We start from the raw sequence: 20210 nt of genomic DNA, 5'->3' as shown, positions 1-20210 counted from the left end.
ATTAGCTATCTTTAGTAGCAGCATTCACACAATGTAATATTAGCTATCTTCAGTAGATAGCAGAATTCACACAATATAATATGAGCTATCTTCAGTAGATATCAGCATTCACACATAATATGAGCTATCTTTAGTAGATAGCAGCATTCACACAATGTAATATGAGCTATCTTCAGTAGATAGCAGCATTCACACAATGTAATACGAGCTATCTTCAGTAGATAGCAGTATTCAAACAATGTAATGTGAGCTATCTTCAGTAGATAGCAGAATTCACACAATATAATATGAGCTATCTTCAGTAGATATCAGCATTCACACATAATATGAGCTATATTTAGTAGATAGCAGCATTCACACAATGTAATATGAGCTATCTTCAGTAGATAGCAGCATTCACACAATGTAATACGAGCTATCTTCAGTAGATAGCAGTATTCAAACAATGTAATGTGAGCTATCTTCAGTAGATAGCAGCATTCACACAATGTAATATTAGCTATCTTCTGTAGATAGCAGCATTCACACAATGTAATATGAGTTCTCTTCTGTAGATAGCAGCATTCACGCAATGTAATATGAGCTATCTTCAGTAGATATCAGCATTCACACTATGTAATATGAGCTATCTTCTGATAGCAGCATTCACACAATGTAATATCAGAGAAAATAAAGGTAGCGAAGCGACACTCCGTACAATTAACGTGCAGGATGTGAGGACAGAAAATGTGACTCTCCTGCTAGTCTCGGGCGCGGGCCAGACTGTATGCGGTATGAACAAAAACATAATTAACTGGTTGTGTAGGAGACTAGCAGGAGAGTCACATTTTTCTGTCCTCTGCTGTCCTCCGGAGTGTCGCGGTCCTGGTAATATGAGCTATCTTCAGTAGGTAGCAGCATTCACACAATGAAATATGAGCTATCTTCAGTAGATAGCAGCATTCACACTATGTAATTATATGAGCTATCTTCTGATAGCAGCATTCACACAATGTAATATGAGCTATCTTCAGTATAGATAGCAGCATTCACACAATGTAGCTATCTTCTGTAGATAGCAGCATTCACACAATGTAATATGAGCTTTCTTCTGGTAGCAGCATTCACACAGTGTAATATGAGCTATCTTCAGTAGATAGCAATATTCACACTATGTAATATGAGCTATCTTCAGTAGATAGCGGCATTCACACAATGTAATATGAGCTATCTTCAGTAGATAGCAATAATCACACTATGTAATATGAGCTATCTTCAGTAGATAGCGGCATTCACACAATGTAAATGTAATATGAGCTATCTTCTGATAGTGATAGCAGCATTAACACATCACAACGTAATGAGCTATCTTCTGTAGATAGCACCATTCACACAATGTAATATGAGTTATAGCAGCATTCACAATTATTTAATTTGAGCAAGATATTTTCTGCACCGTCAGATCAAACTAGTTTAAATATTATCCCTAACAGTTGCGCCTATTATTATCGTGAGGATTGACGAACATTTTACATTGTCAGCAAAATGAGGCAAAAAAAATGCTTGCTTGCCCTCAGTGACTGACCAAAATTGGCCAAAATTAGGGGGGTCGCCCCTTTTATTTATTTTTTATTTTATTTTTCCTAATTTTAATGGTTTTTTATTACTTTTTCTGTGTCTAAATTTCATTTCAAAGCTAAATCTTCCCAACAACATTTTTCTTAAGAAGAAAATCATTACAGTAAACTCATAAGGGGCTGGCATTTTCTTTGGAAGGGGGGGGGGTCCCAAAAATACAGGGGGGTCATAGAATTTTAACACCCAAAATAGGGGGGTTATAGAATTACTAAGGGCTGGTGACTCAAAATGTTCGCACATTCTTTGACTTCACAATCGAAATGTGCGTACAATCTATATGCAAAATTTTTACGCTCTCCTCGCGCCTTCTTTACACTTACAATACAAATTTTAACGCGCTTCGCGCACTTTCTTAAATTTTGGCACACTCTGCACATTAGTTCCGGCAATGAATAATTTGTCTTGAGTCTGTGTAGGTGGAAGGGGGGGGGGTGGTCATAAAATTTTCGACCCAAGATAGGGGGGTCGTAAAATTTTTTTGCCCGCGATAGGGGGGGGGGGGCATAAAAAATTGACTCGGTCACCGACATATTTGGGACCCCCCTTCCGATGAAAATGCCAGCCCACTAATAACATTGATCACTATCAATAATTCATGCATCAATGTTTCCAATAAATTTGGTGTCTTTTTATGCCTATATTAAAGCTGTATTGATGTATCTTTCCACATGACCAATGTTTATTGCCTACAGGCCTATACAGTAGTGAGTCATTAAAAACATATCTGACCGACCACCCATCCCAAAAATTCCACAGCAAGCAAACATTTTTTTCTTGGCCTGATCTAGAATATCAATACCGCTCACCGCATATATTTGGACCCTGTTTGATACCGCTCAACCCTAAACAAATCAATCAATAATCCAACATGTCGGGCGAATTTTACTTGCGTTATTACGTTGGCCACAAAGGAAAATTTGGCCATGAATTCCTTGAATTTGAATTCCGACCAGATGGTAAGTGACTCAGTAGATAGAGGAAAGGTATCGGTACACTTGTATGTGAAAAGATAACGTGTAGGTGCTTGTCCTTAAATATTATTGTGTTATTTCTGCGCACGGATAGACAATTGTATAGTTCGCAAGGCAAACTTAAAAAACGGGCAAATGTTTATCGGTATGACATTTTCGTTATTGGTGATGCCCTATCTAAGTTTGCACTGAAGTGCCATCTCAGTTTTGGTGCGCCGACTTGGATCATGTGCTAATGATTTTTTATTTAAGTATTTATTACAATTTCAAGCATAGGAGTTTAGGTAAGAAGTACAAGAAGCTGTGTAATTAATATTATGACAAACATGCAACTATTTAAGCTACAGGAGCCTTGTATTTTTTAGTACAAACTCTAATTGAAATCATGCAAATTTTGCGTTCCACTAGGCTAGCTTTTTGTATGTATACACTTCGTCCCATACCGTTGTGCAGAGCTACTACGGTATGGGTTCCCTGTACTAACAATTGTATACAAAATAATACAACAGCCATGCATAGCTCGAGATTCTCTAGCTAAAATATAGGTTTACATTTTATTCTCTTAATGCTGTATTTCAGCTAGAGCGCCATAGGTAGAAAAGTAAGAAAACCTGTTTTTTTTCCTGAGTCTGAGAACAAACACGTAATCTCAGGCAGTGTTCGAAATAGGGAAAATATGGAGGTTGTCCCGAGGACAACTAAAGCATAAATTCTGCTTGTCCTCAAAACAATTTGGTTGTCCCCAAAATGTGTCATACTTTTGGAGGCAAAATATAATAGTTGTCCAGGGGATAAGTACATAGCTCAATTTGGTTGTCCCCAGTGATTTTTGGACAAGAGGATAAGTGCTTATTTCGAACACTGATCTCAGGTATGATAATGATGAAAGGTGAATTCAAATTTGCCATCAAACTGCATCATTTTATATATCAAATTAAAGCCCTTGAGTAAAGAAAGCCAAAACTGGAAACCATTTTGTCATAGCACTTTCCGTAGCAAAGTTGTTTATCAGCTAAGATAGTGGAGTTAGAGTTGTTTGAGTTCAGAATGACCGAGGCGGTGGCGGATGAGGCGGTGGCGGTATGTGCAAAGTCTATGGAAAATAAAGATTTTGTGTGTGCGCGTTGAATCAACTGATCATATCTTTGCATCCATATGGGCTACAGACATGGTTAAGAGCTCTTTTGAAAGATTATTAATTCTGCTAATTGTTTTAATCATTTTGAACTCTTTATGATTGGTTTAGTCTATAAAATGCAAACTTTTATGTACAAAACTACCCGTTTTCATATTAAAAACACGACATGTAGTAAGCAATGCGGATGTCTTCAAAATCTAAAAGTTGCTGTAAATTTTTAATTACTTATCCTATCATAGTCAAAGTTTACATTTTCTGAGAGAAAATTTGATGAGGAATCTAAATGGACTTACTTTTTTTGTATGGGTTAGGGGGTAAAATGTTTCAGTTCAAAATATGTTGAATTGTAAAAATATTTTAACATATTTTGGGACACCCTGTATTCCAAGATTACCAAACAGCTGTGATTTTTTTTCTTCCAAAGTCAGTAGGCTCCCCCTAACCTAGAACCAAATCAATGTTGTTTACTTTCAGTTTATAACTGCAAGTTAGTATAAGGTCATTTTCACAGTAAAGGTGTAACTTTTGATTTTTAGGGTCAAAATTTCAAACCACTTAAATATGTTTCTGTTTACTGAAATCATGCATAGAAGCAACTTAAATTCCAGTAAAATAATGTTTCAAGGCTTAAACCTTTTGATTTCTAATAAAAAAATTGACATTTCCATAACATTTTGGTTAAAATCTAAGAAAAATGTATTTTACATAACCTCAGAAAATTATGACATGAAAGCTGGAATACATGTGAAATCCCATTCCAAAGTAAGTCAACAGATATTAAATTTTATACCATGTTTTGCTATGTTTGTAATTGCAGTTTTGAACATTTTTAACATCAAGTGTCATTTACAATGGAAATTTCCAAACCTTAAACATATTTTTAAAGTTTTAATTGGGTTCCTAAAATAATTTGAATGTCTAACTTCATGTACAAATACTACTTGATGAAAGGAACCTCCCAGCCAAGTTTCACAGAAATTGGAGTTATTTTTTAGAATTGGCAATTCAAGCGATTTGTGTTTCGGAGGCTTCAGTTAACAACACAGGTGATCATAAAAGTAAAATATTTGGCTAACTACTACAAGTTGACATAAAAAAATAGGTAAAAAATATCACAATTACCAATTTTCATGCTTTGCTTCTAAAAGTATTAAATTTCAGTTGTGACAAAAATTAAATTATCACAGCAAGTCATTTTTTTGTTTCGGAGGCTTCATGTTAACAATTGTTAAACATTGCAGAAGTAGTTTTTTTTGAAAACAACAGTGTTGGGATCATCTAAGCTGTTATTTTCTTGTGTGTATTGAATCAATGATCAAGCCTGGAAACAAGCAGGTGCCGAGCGATTTTTACCCTACGGTTACTGAGTTTTAACGCCTGGATCCAACCAAAATTACACGCCCAGGCGCCAGAGAAAATATGTATTTTGCGCCCGGTATCAGTGCTCAGGAAATGGCCCAGTAAAACTTCGTCAGGCAAGTTCATTTCCGCTCAAAATATTGGCCATTTCCAATGTATTTTCAACAAAATGCAGTGCCAAATCTTATCTTTTACCTAATATTTCACCAATTTTCCTTGATATTTGCCTTCAGGGCTCATAATTTTGGCAGTATTTTGCCTTGTTTTCAGGTTAGGTGATCACCACGATCGCTAAACATTAAAGGCGCCATCTTGAATTTTGGCGACATTGTTTCTAGATATTTAAAATTTTCCTAAAATCACGTAAATAAAAGGCCAAATTGAATAAAATAAAAAAAATGAATTAAAAAAAATGAATAAAATAAAATAAAATAAAATAAAATAAAATAAATAAAATAAAATAAAATAAAATAAAATAAAATAAAATAAAATAAAATAAAATAAAATAAATAAAATAAAATAAAATAAAATAAAATAAAATAAAATAAAATAAAATAAATTAATAAAATAAAATAAAATAAAATAAAATAAAATTAAATTAAATTAAATTAAATTAAATTAAATTAAATAAAATATAAATTAAAAATAAAATAAAATAAAATAAAATAAAATATAAAAATAATTTAAAAAAAAATAATAATAAAATAAGACTCAACTGGTCTGTTCAGATATAATAACATTCATTGTATAACTTGTTATTTGTTAACTTGTGACAATAATTAATAATATAATAAGTTAAATAACAAATAACATGGATCTAAAAGTCTCAGGTGAGCATCGAAAGCTGTAGAAATAACAAAAATAAGCATTTTGATACTTTAAGAAAAATGACTCCTGGCTCTTTAAAATGGCTCCTGGTTCACTAGAAAATTACAGGACCAGGAGCCGCTTTTCCAAATGTTTGGCTCCTGGTTCAGACCGACTTATTTCCAGGCCTGTCAATGATTCTATGCGGCAGATATTGTAGATTTATCACATGTTAATTTTTTCACCCATTTGTTAAGTATGGTGTTTTTTTGCATGTGAAGCCTCCGAATAGGCTTTTTGGGTATCAGTATATTTTTCAAACATTAACCATAATGTCAAATTGTTTTTAAATTTATGACATTCTGCATATATCAAGTAATAATTACAATGCAGATATCAGTATGAAACACACCAATTTAGATATGCATAGATGATAATTAATCTTATTGTTGTTTCGGAGGCTTCATTTGTTTCGGAGGCTTCAATTGTTAACGGAAAGTTTGTATTGGGTCCCATTTTCAAACGGTGATATATATCTCACGATTTAAAAACATGTGACTTGAGGATCTACTTTGCTACATTTTGATAAATAGATTGGATGAGCTCTTTTATTTATATTTGCACAAGCTTGCTTCAAAAAAGTTAACGGAAAAACGGCTCTTTGAAGTCAAGATTTTATAAAAATTTTAAAAGCTTGCAAATCGACTAATTTTTGTTACCCATTTCAAGTTAAGATAACAACTGTTATGAATCAAGAAGAAGTGAAGAAATAACCAAGAATTATGAACCAAAGCTACACCCACAAAGTTTGTTAACAATTGTAAACGGAACATGAAGCCTCCGAAACAACAAATATCGAAGTCAAGTTCTCAAAAATACAGGGCTGTTCACAATTAAATCTAATGTGGCAGTGTTTACTGAACATATGACTGTACTTTCAGGATAAGAAAAATTATCCATGAACTAACTGAAGAAAACACAGGGTTTTACAAAAATGTTACTGTTTTTTATAGTTTTTCAAAATGGCAATATTAAGTACATTTAAGCTTGCTAAAACTGAACGCAGTAACTCCCAAAGCTGATTATGCTACCCAAGGTAGCTGCTAACTAGATGACTTATGTGGCCAAAAATCATGGAATTCTGTGGCTTTATTAGAACACTACGGATTAAAATGTTAAAAATCCAAAGTTACACCCTTTACCGTGAAAATGACCATAAGCAATGCATTAAGCGACCCATTTTTTATTTGGATTTTTTTTATTCCACCCTGTATAACTTCAAGGTCACCCTGTACAATGAGTTGAAATGTGTATTTAAATTGCTTTTGTCTTCAGCTTTCAAAAAATGTATACTTTTGCTAGTTTGGGGTTGATAGTTGTGGAGATATTCTAATTTGAAACTTGATTGGTGACTAAAAATTCATAATATTTGTGATGTAACGCTAAGGGTGGCGAGTTCAAAACACACGGTTACATCTTGTCAAAAATTGACTTTCAATTTCATCAAAAATATTCAGCCATATTTAAACTTAAGCATCAATTGAAAACAAAACAGCATAGTCTCATGATGACGAGTGGACGAGTCATGTTAGTAAGACTTGTAAGTGCAGATTTTCTATGTGGAACTGCTGTCAAAATCCCTATATAAAAAATCATATATTTGGGTCAAGTGAAGTCTAGACAACATATTTATGTAGGTTTCCTTGACCAATCTTTTCTTTTAAAGTTCTATGTAAATATGTAGGCCTATTGTGTTTGGGCCCTGGTTTAGACCAATTTGGGTGACTAGCAAATGTGTTAACTAAGGTTTACCTCTCATACCTACTTCATGACTTCAGTGACGCGACCTCGATGCGGTAGATGGCCATCATTTTTATTCACCATGACCATGTCCAATTGTCCATTGAAGTGAGAGAGAATTGAATAGATGCGTGTTCATGAAACGGCTCCCGTCTCCCACTTATTTTCGCTCTTGCTGTAAATGCCCAGCAACTGTCAACCAAGTACGGGATTGTTATGTTATAAGTCTGTTTCACTAATACTGAAGTAGCACACACATTACATAAATTTTAGTTTTAAAAGCGTTACAATCTACCGTGCCGCACTGAAAATGCTAGAGCAACTGTCACTGAAACTGCCATAAATAAAGTGATTTCACTTACGGCCTTGGTACAGGTACAGGTGCATGTACTCGCCATTGGCACTCAAGAAAACAACAGGGACATGCTGTCCGTACAAATTTTATCAACTGTTTGGAAAAAATATTTACGGTAATTTTAAGTTGATAAAATATATACGGTCGGCACATTTTTGCACGGTCCGTCGGGTTACAGTCAGTGTTGAAATTAAGCAATTTTTTATGCGTAGCAAAATTTGCTTTCATTACTTTTCTCAATTTATCATCGGATAAGACAAATTTGCATTGCACATCATTTGACAATGATATCATTTAAATTAAAAAAGATGCACTGTCTCCAGCAAATTCCTCCAGATGTATCTTCATATTTATTTACCGTACATTTTGTTACTAATTGTAAGTGTTAATTGAAACCAAAATTTGTTGATTTTTATCTTTTCAGGTAAACTACGCTATGCCAATAACTCCAACTACAAGAATGATGTGATGATCAGAAAAGAGGTGTGTATCTTGGAAAAAAGGGGTAACCAGATTGGTAAAAGGATTTGGTTTGAACTTACCTGCAATGACATACATTGTATGCATCCATGTAAAAAAACAAGCAAACCAGAACCACAGACTGAGCACAAACCATTCGCAAACAGGGTAAAATCCCACTATCCCAGCATTGTTTATAAGGGCTGATCGTTCCATAAAGTGCAATCCGAAATTGTTAGAAATCTAGGATTGGATGCTGACATTTTCTAAAGCATAAAAAAGGCAATTTTGTTTTAGAAGCGGGTCACAGTGTCAACACCCTGTATTATAAATATTTTTTCCATACAGCTCCATTCTCCGTTGAAATCAATATTCCATTATTGACACAGATTTATGAAAGTTTACATATGCATTGTGTTATAGGACTTGCACCTGGAACTTAACTGAATGGGCTAAACGTGTCCCTTTATACCTATAAAGTATAATTGTAATTCTCAAAATTTTGACACGAAGATATAGGGATGATGACGATGTGCGGGTGACACCCCTTTAGTCTATTCCCTGGTTTTGCACTTTATTTTTTCACAATTTCAACAGATGTTGCAGAAATTTTGACAGACCTCACCTCTGGCATCTCTGATTCTACAATGCGCAATATCCATTACTATTTTTGGAAAAGAGACTTATTTAAGGGATCGGATTACTATATTTGCACAGGCATAGCGTGGAAATATGGCATGTTGCCCATGGGGATCGACGCTAAGTCAGGTACCATGTGAGCCAACTCAAAAATAGCGCAAATAGAGCGAGCGTACAAAAATGAAACTTCGCGATGTCGCCAGATCTGAACGCTGTACCGGCGTCAGCTGAATTGTAGTACGCTTAGAGGACACAGGCATGGAAAATTCCAATCTGTTTATTTATTCACAGGAATGTCCTTCTGATATCAAGTAATTATTTTTTTTGGCAATAAAAACACATTTTATGGCAAATTATTATAAATTGATTTTTTAAAATAATTTTTCATATTTAACAGTCGTCGTAGTAAAATTTATAAATGTACTGATATGTACTTAAAGTGTATGAAGCTGGGAGTAAAAGATGACGATCATTTTAAAATGTTGACCTTTTGTATTGATTGAAGATACACATTTTTTCCTCAAAAGACCTAAATATCAATATTTAATAATTTGCCATAAAATTTGTACTATATCACAAATTTCAAAAAATCAAAGTTATTTGATATCAGGACATTCTTCGTATTCAGAATGCAATTCGATATGTCTGATGTGCCCTTACGCCGCACAAAAAATACTGTGCAAAGGTGGGTAACCGACCCCTTAACATTTTTTGAGTGTGTTTATCACTGTAGGCCTACGTACACAAAGCAGTGGTGGAAGAATTAAAGAGAGTAGTTGAAGACAGTGAAGTGATGAAAGAAGATGATAATCTATGGCCGCAGCCAGACAGGATCGGACGTCAGGAGTTGGAAATAGTGATGGGTGATGAGCACATCTCATTTACCACAAGCAAGATTGGATCTCTTATTGATGTCAACAATAGCAGGTGAGTCAATATCGAGGGGTCAGAGCCAAAAGGCCCTAAGTGCATGTTTGAGTAACAAAATAACATTGGGCACCTTATGATTGGGCACCGTATAGTCATAATCAAGCTATAGGCACAGAAACTGTTATCATCAAAAATGTTAAGTCCTAAGTACAACACTATGCATGAAATGTGTGAGGGCCAGAAGGCTCCATCCAAGTACAAAAATACCTGTATCTCAAAATGGCGTTTTTGCACCTAGCGCTGTCGGGGACAGATGAATGATGTTTATTCATTCATAAATACCCCATGTTCACGATGATATGAATCAAACACATTCATCAGATCTGTAAAATTGTCTGTTAGGCGTCGAAAAAAATCCCGTTCTATGGGCCCGACCGACCCAGATTTCAAGAAATTTGTTTAATTTGTATTTCAATATTACAGATTATGATGATTTTTAAAGTGATTTGCAAAAAAACAAAAAAAACAACAAACATTCGACCAACACTACTTGAAAGGTCGGTCCTCCTTTACAGATTACAAGGTGGGAAAATCTGGATTTTGGGATCCATAACTCCAGTGAAATTTTCGGCCTGAAATCTGTATTGTATACCACCTTTCGAGTCATGTATTGTTCTGTGTGCCACTGTAATACACACAACCTCTGGAATCCAAATCTCTGGAGCATTTGAACTCAAAAAACTTGTAATAAGAATGTTTGGGTGATGTGCCTCAATGTGTGGTAGAAAAATTGTCACAGTCAGACCACCACTTGTAATACATATTTGTCTTTTTTTGTGTTTTCTTGCTTGGCAGGGACGCTGAAGGCCTGCGTACATTCTACTACCTTGTGCAAGATCTGAAATGTCTGGTTTTCTCACTCATCGGATTACACTTCAAGATTAAACCAATCTAACCTGCGGATATCATCACAAACTTGACTTTTTATATCACTGTAGAATAGAGCACTTAGTTTACCTTTGAAGAGACTTGAGAGCAAGACAGTCACACATCCAACCTGTTGCAGAGGTGCCAGTCTTGAGGAAATGTCCTGATTTTATGATTTTGAGGATTGGCAAGGTACATTTTCGGGACTCTTTCAGCCATTCCAGGATCTCTGACATTGTAAACATGATAATCATGCAGTATCAAGACTTGTCAGAATATGTTATACCCACAGCAGCTGAAAGGAGTATCCCATCATGCATTGCAGTATATCTGCTTGCTCCATAGCAAATGTATACAAAATATAAACAAGAGCCGCTTAGATATTGAGAGCTTGAGATAGATTCACAATACTCTATGGGTGATATTTTTTTCAAACATAAGGCTAAGCTTCCTTGATTTAAGAGAGTAATTGAAAGTTGAAGTGCGGGATTTTGTGTACATTTTCTATGGCACAATCAGTTCTATAATGGTACTGCAAAGCATAATGGGATACTCCCTTCAGCTGCTGTGTGTTATACCCATACATTGTGTCACTAAATACTAAATCACACCACTGTGTGCATGGTCCAACACCGGAAGTTAATTAAACACTACCAGGAGTACAGACTGTACCTGTGCAGTGCAGTTGACAGTTTCAAAAGTACCTGCCTGTCTAGAATAAGTTCCAGCTATGGTCACAAATGCATTGGAGCCAAAAATGTAGTCAATACAGCATTGATTAGCTAAGAATTGAACAAGGAAACTGTTTCATCAAATCACGAAAGATTTGTCATTGGAAGTTCGAACAGATAATGACAGCTAAAATAGGTCAAGTATCAGTTTGGCAGTTATATATTTGGGCGGGTAACTTTTTCAGAATCATCTGCCTGACTGGCTTGCTTGAAAAAGAGTTCAGGTATAGCTGTAACCACACTCAGACCTCTACCATCAATATCTTGATATTTTATTGTGAAGTGACTAGGCACAAAAATAATCAAGACTGAAAAGAGAGCAATTCAATTACTAAATGTACTAGTATTAGTATTACTTGTATTGTATTAACTTTATTTTGAGACATCACTTGTCAAAATTGATCAGGTTTTACAAGTGAAAATCAGTCATGATTTCTTTTTATGTTCTTGATCATTTCATGCATGATTTTATCGGTATCTTGAAAAGCAGTTTGTTGTAAAGTCCTGACTTTAGATGTGACTGGTCACACATTACTTTCTTCAGTTTTTCAAGCAAATAGTTGTGTACTTTTAATTTCAGGTTAGTGATGCAGGTTAGTGATGGGAATGTCACACTGACATTTATAAGAATTGCAACATACAGACTGCAAAAGAATGAAGGTACCAGTTATTTTCACCCCTGTATATGTCATAATTAGAACCAACTTTTGATTTTGTTAGCTCCTTGGGTTTTAGATCACCGTCTCTTTAATTATCAACTGATTTCAACACATGAGGTCTTAAATTTTAAGGGTACAGGTATTGGCTGCTTGTTTTAATTTCCATAGTTGTCTTTGTTTAGGATATACAGGGGTGAAAATAACTGGTACCTTAATTCTTTTGCAGTTTGTATAGACATTTTGGATTGAAACATCATGCACAAAATAGTACAGCTGTATGTAGGTAAAACAATATAGTTACCTTTTTTTTAAATGTGTTTGAATGCATACCTGCCAACTGTCCTTATTTAATAGGGACTGTCCCTGTTTTTACCGAAACAAAAAGCATTAAAGAGAGCGATTTTACCATGTGTCCCTATTTTTGCAAAAATATTACTATTGTAATGTATAGGAAATTCAGGAATGTCCCTATTTTCAGGTTTTTCCCCCATTTGTCCCTATTTGTGAGGTTTCGGGTTGGGAGGTATGTGAATGTTATGACCATGACTATCTAAAATGTGTATCAGGGTTGATGCATAATTTGATCAACTTGACCATGGTGGACCAGTTGGCAAAGTTGTTCACAACTAACCTGCAAGAGTTTTGATCAATGGGCATGAGACCTGTTCCCACAAAATGAGAGGAAAGTTGCAAATCTTTAAAGTTATGACCAGATTCGTAATCCCTGGATCATAAACTTCAAAATGATATGTAACTTGCCATGGTTACTCCCTCACTTGGCGTTTAGATGTCAATATTTTAAAGAATGATTCTTATGTTTTTAGTATGGTCAATGAATCATATTTCATTTTTCTTCTGTTGTGATTTTCCGCTTATTTTGTGAGAACAGGTTTTATATTTGATATTTTACAGAGTCCAGCACTATCAAGCTGAAATTCACAACTATTGTGACACGATCAAGAGGAATGAGTCGGATGTCGCTAACATTGATTTTGAGATATTGCCAAAGAAAGTATTAAAATTCTTTTGTTTTCAATTGTTTTCAGCGACTGATAAAGTGACGTAACTTTACAAAGAAAAGTTGTATCAACTTGGGGTTTTCAGCTTCTGAATACTCTAAATGTCCTCTTTAGAAATATATGTAAAACTCATTTTCGACCAGGGTCGACATGTGACTCATTCCCCTTGATCATGTCACTTATATACCAAAGAGATTAAACTCAGTCTCGACTCGGCTATGTTTGTGTGTTGCTCATGCAGGGCAAACTAGTGACCTTGGATAATTTGGCCATAGAGGTTAATCCACTTCACTCATGTGTGACTTCTAACAAAAGGCGCTGGTTCCCGTAGTATTCCTCATTCAAACCAATTCAATGCACGACCTCGGAGTTACCTGCATGACTTTGGCGGGCTATTTTGAAACAGTGATGGTTGCACATGCAGGGTTTCTTTTGAAAGTCCTAAACAAGGTATAGCAGTCGTTGATAGTATATGCAGCTTATAGAACACGGATAACCTCTACTGGCCACCTTGCATCCGGCAAACTTCGATTTAAAGTGTATGTGTGCTTGCGTTATGAGTGTAACACCTTTTGCCAATAACACACGCTAAGCACTACATGAGCAAACCTTTCTAACACTCAAGCTTAGAGACACCAATTATTGTTTGATTTCGGGCTTTAACAGAAAAATGCCGGAAGTACATCAATTGCTCTTCATGAGCAGCAAATCAAGATGGCTGGTTTACCCAAGTTTTACGCATGGGGCTCATCTAAGTAGGCACTCTTTGGATCTTATCACTTTTGTAAATGCAGATATTCAGGGGAGTGAAGGCTAGCAAGCACTGTGAATGAGCAAGTAGCCAAATTGGGCCATTCCAGACGAAATCCATACACCCCTATAGAAGACAGGGGCTAAAGATTTCAAATGAAGTCACCCATTCAGGTAACCTTATGTGTGTGGAAGATTAAGGTCATGATTTCCATAATGATGTGTGTATTTCAACTGGAATTTAGCCCATTGGGAACCCTAGTATTAATTGGTTATTTATTGTACCATTCCAAGCTAAGGTTTTGTATTAAAAGATTTTGACAAAAAAGTAAAAACTGTCTGTGTGCCTCTTTCTGTCTCTTGTCTGTCGACCTTTTCGGTAAATCCCATAAGCCTTTGCAGGTAGACCCGAGATGTTGGTGTCACAACGATGCGTACATTGTTACTGCGTATTTCACGGCTTTGAAATGCAAAGTAACAATGTTTGCTAAACGATATGCGCACAACATCTTTACTCGCAAAGGCTTATGGGATTTATTGAAAAGGTCATTGTTAATTTTGGATGTTAAGGGGGTACTACACCCCTGTCCAATTTTGTGCCTATTTTTGCATTTTTCTCAAAAATCATAGCGCATTGGTGACAAGTAAGATATGTATATTATAGGGGCAAGGACTACAACTACTGCACTGGAAATTTTATTTCAACACAGACAACAGTTGTGGAGTTAGTCAAAAATGAGGAAAACCAGTATTTGATCAATAAATCAATAACTACTTGCCTTGAGTTCCTGAATTTTCAGTGCAGTAGTTGTAGTCCTTGCCCCTATAATATACATATCTTACATGTCACCAATGCACTATAATTTTTGAGAAAAATGCACAAATGGGCACAGAATTGGCCAGGGGTGTAGTACCCCCTTAAATTGTTAGTCATCAGGTCATGCATTTATTCTATTGGCTTGTCCAAGAAGTTACTCAGTTATTGAAGATGGGTGGAAAATGTTGAAGATGGGTGGAAAATGTGCTTCACCACTGCCCCTTCAATATGATCGTGAATATTTAGTGACCACAGATATGAAACGTCCAGTTTAGTGACCCACCATGCACAGATTCTCTGATCCCATAGGTCCTGAGTAAGAATTTTGAAACTCCCGAAAATCTGAACAATCAGATAAATCTTTTTCTAATCTTCCAAAGAACAAATTTTGGTAAAAGAAAAAGAGCCCAATGCATGAAATGTTGTAATAATGGCCCTAAAGGATAGGTGCAAAATCAGCCTGTTTTGGGGGCTATATTCTTGCTGCTGTTTACCCTGTGGTTGCCATTGCACACTCCAGGGTCTAAGGTTTCGGGGTACGCCCCACAGTGTCATCGCCCCGATATCTTCAAGGCAGAAATCGCCATGGTAGGTTGAATCCACAGCCATGCTAGGCCAATTTTTTTCCGACCTTTGAAGCTCTTTGAGACACATAATGAGCAGAGGGACATCCGACTAAGGCTACTGACAATAGCCTGGTAATTGACCTCTCTGTGTGTGAGTGAGCATGTATACGCCATTGATGAGGTCAATGGTCATATGCTTTTAGACTGCTTGCACGAGTGAGTGCAGCTAGCCTATGCTGCGCTATAGTTCGGCACATATAAAATCAGAATATTTTTGTCAGTTTTTGAGTTCAAGACTCAATGGTTCTTTCTCAAGACGCAAGCTAACGACTATCATATCCGTTGAACACGTATATTCAAGTGCAAGGAACAAAATCTGGCTTCTTTAGACGAAATCAATTACAGGAGATATCATTTTCTACCCCGGTATCCAAAGATTTATTGTCTGAATATCAAATCGTGCATAGCACATTCACATGTATCGATCCCGGGTATTCATTTCAGTGTCTCTGCTGTATAATGTAATATTAACTGGGCGATGTCGGTGTGTGCCCCATGTGGGTGTTCAGATTTTGGACTTTCTGTTGTTGGCAGGTATGTGAAGGCTCAGAAGCTGAGCTAGATTGTAATATGAACACCAATTCCCCCAAATCACAACAATAACACAAATAACACCAAGCAACACACAAATTGTAACATGGGTCAATTGCTTGTTTTATTTTTGACCTTTATGTGACAGCAGTCTGGTCTATATAGTGCACAATATTATCATCATTTATTTATTATAATTGATTACTGGATGTGGATTATATCGTCAAACTCATAAAAGATCAAATAAATTTTGTTTTCAAGGTCTTGAGGAGGGTACATGTACCTACATATTGTCCATTTGTTTAATATACGGTAAAAGGATGCGATTTTTCAAACGCTACATGTCATACTTTTGATGTATTTTGCATTGGAAGTATATTGTACACCACAAATATTTAGTTTTAATATAATCTTGAAATTGATAACGTAATATCTATAATACGTACCCTCCGCATGCCCTTAATGTAATTTCTATAATACGTACCCTCCGCATGCCCTTTCACAATACACTCACTAAGGGGCTACTCTTTGTATTATGGAAGCCCTCTTACCCACACTCATCCACATCACATCAACACACACAACGCAATAACAGTAATTGAGTTTGATCTGTGACAGAGTCTGTGTGGTTTATCTCCCATTTTAGCTTCAATTCAATTCAAATTTACCTATAGTTTTTTTCCATGTTATTATTATAATATTTTGAAGGAGTTTCAGTACAAGTTTTAAAATGCAATTTTTATCTTTTAAGGTACACAAATTATGAAACAAGTAACAAGTTGAATATATTAATGAATATTCACATAATTTTGTATAATACAAGACGTTTCTTGTTACAATTAATGACCATAAATTATGATCACAGCATTTAAGGAGTGTACAATAGTATTTTTCTTATAAACATTCAAAATAAATAAAACAAGTTGTTATTTACCAGCAGTGAAATAAATCCCTTATAACCCGGTAAAAACCTTTTAACAACAAGTGTACATAGCTACCTCGTATCCAAGGTCTTAACGTAACATTACATCTTCATATCGTTATATGAATGACAGAGTGCCTAATATCGCTTTACAGTATAGACCATCCGTGACACCTGGAATTGCTCCAGGCAATTTGCTGATCATGTTGTTTCATATAGGCCTGCTAAGGATATGTGACTTTGGAGGCCAAACTACGCACCACGATTTTCCAAAAACATGATTTTTTTGTCAAAATTAAAATCTAAAAAAAAAAAAAATTAGAATTTTTTACAGATTTTCCCCAAATGACAAAAACACATTCTGAGCCCAAATATGCAATTTGCGCCGAAAATGATGCAATTGCGTATTCTTAGCAGCCGTAGGTTTATATGTCAACAGAGTGCAATGTTATTGATTTTTTACCAGTGAAAAGTTTATACTTGGATTCAACTTTCATATTAGCACAAGTCATTGAAAATGTCAACATTATTTTTGACAGTTTGAAATATTTCCCAGTTGTGATTTATAGAATATTACAATACAGTAAGCCAAATAATTAAGGTATCAGTTACGTTCACCCCTGTATATCCTAAACAAAGGCAGATATGTCATAATCGGAACCAACAGCCAATGGCTGCATCTTTTACTTTGAATTTAAGACCTCATTCATTGAAATTGTTCAAGAAATAAAGACACAACGATCAAAAAACCCAAGGAAGATTCCAATTTAAAAGTTGCAGTTTGCCACATTTGCATGGCCTATTGATTTGTACACAAAGCGTCCGCGAACAAGAGAACTAGCGCCGTGCTTTCATTGATTAGCTCGAAAAACTAGTGTTGTGCTTTCATTGATTAGAACACAAAAGTGCAACTATTTATTTCATATCTTCATTAGGTTTTGACACATTTGTCTTTATTTAGGATATACAAGGGTGAACACAACTGCTACCTTAATTCTTTTGCTTACTGTATTCAATTCTATTCAGTACAAGAGATTCTCAAGACATAGCTTATCTTATGATTGTTTTATCTTATGTACACATTCAAGAACTAAATCAACCCAATAAAAACAGTATCACCATGATTCCAAATACATTAAAAAAATAAGCTCAAACCCCAAATTTAATGAAATTGTGCACAAAACTATGCTTACTGTTGACAAACTTTGTACCTTATGGGAAGAAAGAAATTTAAAAAAAAATAACTATCTATAACCATTAATAGTCCAGGAGCAAGATCTCACAGGAGGCCTAAATAAGGACTTGGTTCATCCCCCACTACATACAAGGTTTGACACCATAGGTAGTTAGTATGGACCCTCTAGATCACTGCTAGGTAGGTAGTGGAATCAAATTGTGGTATCACTTTTTTTTTACAGGTCATTTTATGTATGGACGATAATGCATAAAATCACCAAAAATAGGACAAAATTAAGGGGTAGGGAGATATAAATTCCCATAACTCAACTTTTATTCGTGATTTTGAATTCAATATAGTATCAATATGTAGCTAAATGATTTTCCTAACTTTCTAGTATTATTTTTAAACAAAACAGGTTTCATTTGAGCATATTTGGAAGTATATAGTCCATAAATGAGTGGTAATCTGATTTTTTAAAACCATATGTGTAAAGTTTGACATTGGCCTCAAATCTCACAACTATACCACTTTATATTTTCAAAATTGATTCAGTTTCCATTTTAATTTTTTAATATAAATTTTAATGTTTAATTTTGTTTTTAATGTTAAGCATATCAAGGGAAACATTATTGTAACAGTTCCAATCATTATAATATGTATGAGTTCGTTGGGGTGTCTGTGGGACGAGGTGTGTGTGGGGGTGCTGGGTGTACATAGGGTATGTGTGGGGGTGAGGGGATGAATGTGTGTGTACATGTCTTAATATGTCACTTCACTGCACCAACTTCCATTTACAAAATCCGTTAAGTTTCCATTGATGTGAATATTTATGTGTAGGACGTGAGTAACCACTGGGAAAAAGACAGAAAATGTTAAAAAAAACCAAAAAACCCAACAAAAACTGATGTTGATTTCCCTCGTATATCAGCATAACATAGAAAAATATTAAGGGGTAGGGGAAAATAAATCATCAGAACTCAATATTTTACTCATGATATTGTCTTCATCTTGGTATTAATTCTATTCAATTCAATTTAATATGTATATCTAATTGATTGTTCTAACTTTTTGTATTATTTTAAAGCAAAGCGACCATTAGTTGTCAGGTAGATACACAGAAACTGTGAGAAAAGGGTACGTTTTCTATGTCTAACAGCGTAAATATGACAATATTAAGGGGTAGGGGAAATATAAACTGCCATAACTCAACTTTTACTCATGAAAATGAATTCATCTTGGTATCAAAATGTATCTAAGTGATTGTTCTAACTTTCTAGTATCATTTTAAAGCAAAGCAACCATTAGTTGTCAGACAGATTTACAGAAACTGTGAGGAAAAGGTAACTTTTCTATGTCTAACAGCGTGAAGATGACAATATTACGGGGTAGGGGAAATGTAAACTGTCATAACTCAACTTTTACTCATGAAAATGAATTCATCTTGGTATCAAAATATATCCAAGTTATTGGTCTAGCTTTCTAGTATTATCTTAAAGCAAAGCGACCATTATTTGTCAGGCAGATATACAGAAACTGTGAGGAAAAGGTAAATTTTCTATGTCTAACAGCGTAAAATTACAATATTAAGGGGGTAGGGGAAATTTATAACTGCCATAACTCAACTTTTACTCATGAAAATGAATTCATCTTGGTATCAAAATGTATCTAAGTGATTGTTCTAACTTTCTAGTATTATTTTAAAGCAAAGCGACCATTATTTGTCAGGTAGATACACAGTATTTGTGAGGAAAAGATAACTATTCTATGTCTAACAGCATAAATAAATATGACAATATTAAGGGGTAGGGAAATATAAACTGCCACAACTCAACTTTTACTCATGAAAATGAATTCATCTTGGTATCAAAATGTATTTAAGTGATTGTTCTAACTTTCTAGTATTATTTCAAAGCAAAGCGATCATTAGTTGTCAGGTAGATACACAGTAACTGTGAGGAAAGGGTAAATATTCTATGTCTAACAGCGTAAATATGACAATATTATGGGTAGGGGAAATGTAAACTGTCAGAACT

The 20210-nt window shown here is 35.0% G+C and overlaps 1 protein-coding gene across 1 annotated transcript; it reads left to right on the top strand.

Annotated features, from left to right (window-relative positions):
* Positions 1-2423: 2423 nt before the first annotated feature.
* Positions 2424-14436, top strand: LOC140141461 (protein mago nashi homolog). Its single transcript, XM_072163328.1, has 4 exons — positions 2424-2573; positions 8472-8530; positions 9879-10072; positions 10871-14436. The coding sequence occupies exons 1-4, from the start codon at positions 2486-2488 to the stop codon at positions 10968-10970; spliced, it is 441 nt and encodes a 146-aa protein (XP_072019429.1). The 5' UTR covers positions 2424-2485; the 3' UTR covers positions 10971-14436.
* Positions 14437-20210: the final 5774 nt, after the last annotated feature.

This window comes from Amphiura filiformis, chromosome 19, assembly GCF_039555335.1.
Source record: "Amphiura filiformis chromosome 19, Afil_fr2py, whole genome shotgun sequence".
NCBI classification, from domain to species: Eukaryota; Metazoa; Echinodermata; class Ophiuroidea; order Amphilepidida; family Amphiuridae; genus Amphiura; species Amphiura filiformis.
Note: the sequence above shows the minus strand (reverse complement) of the source record. Positions and strands in the feature narration are given on the sequence as shown.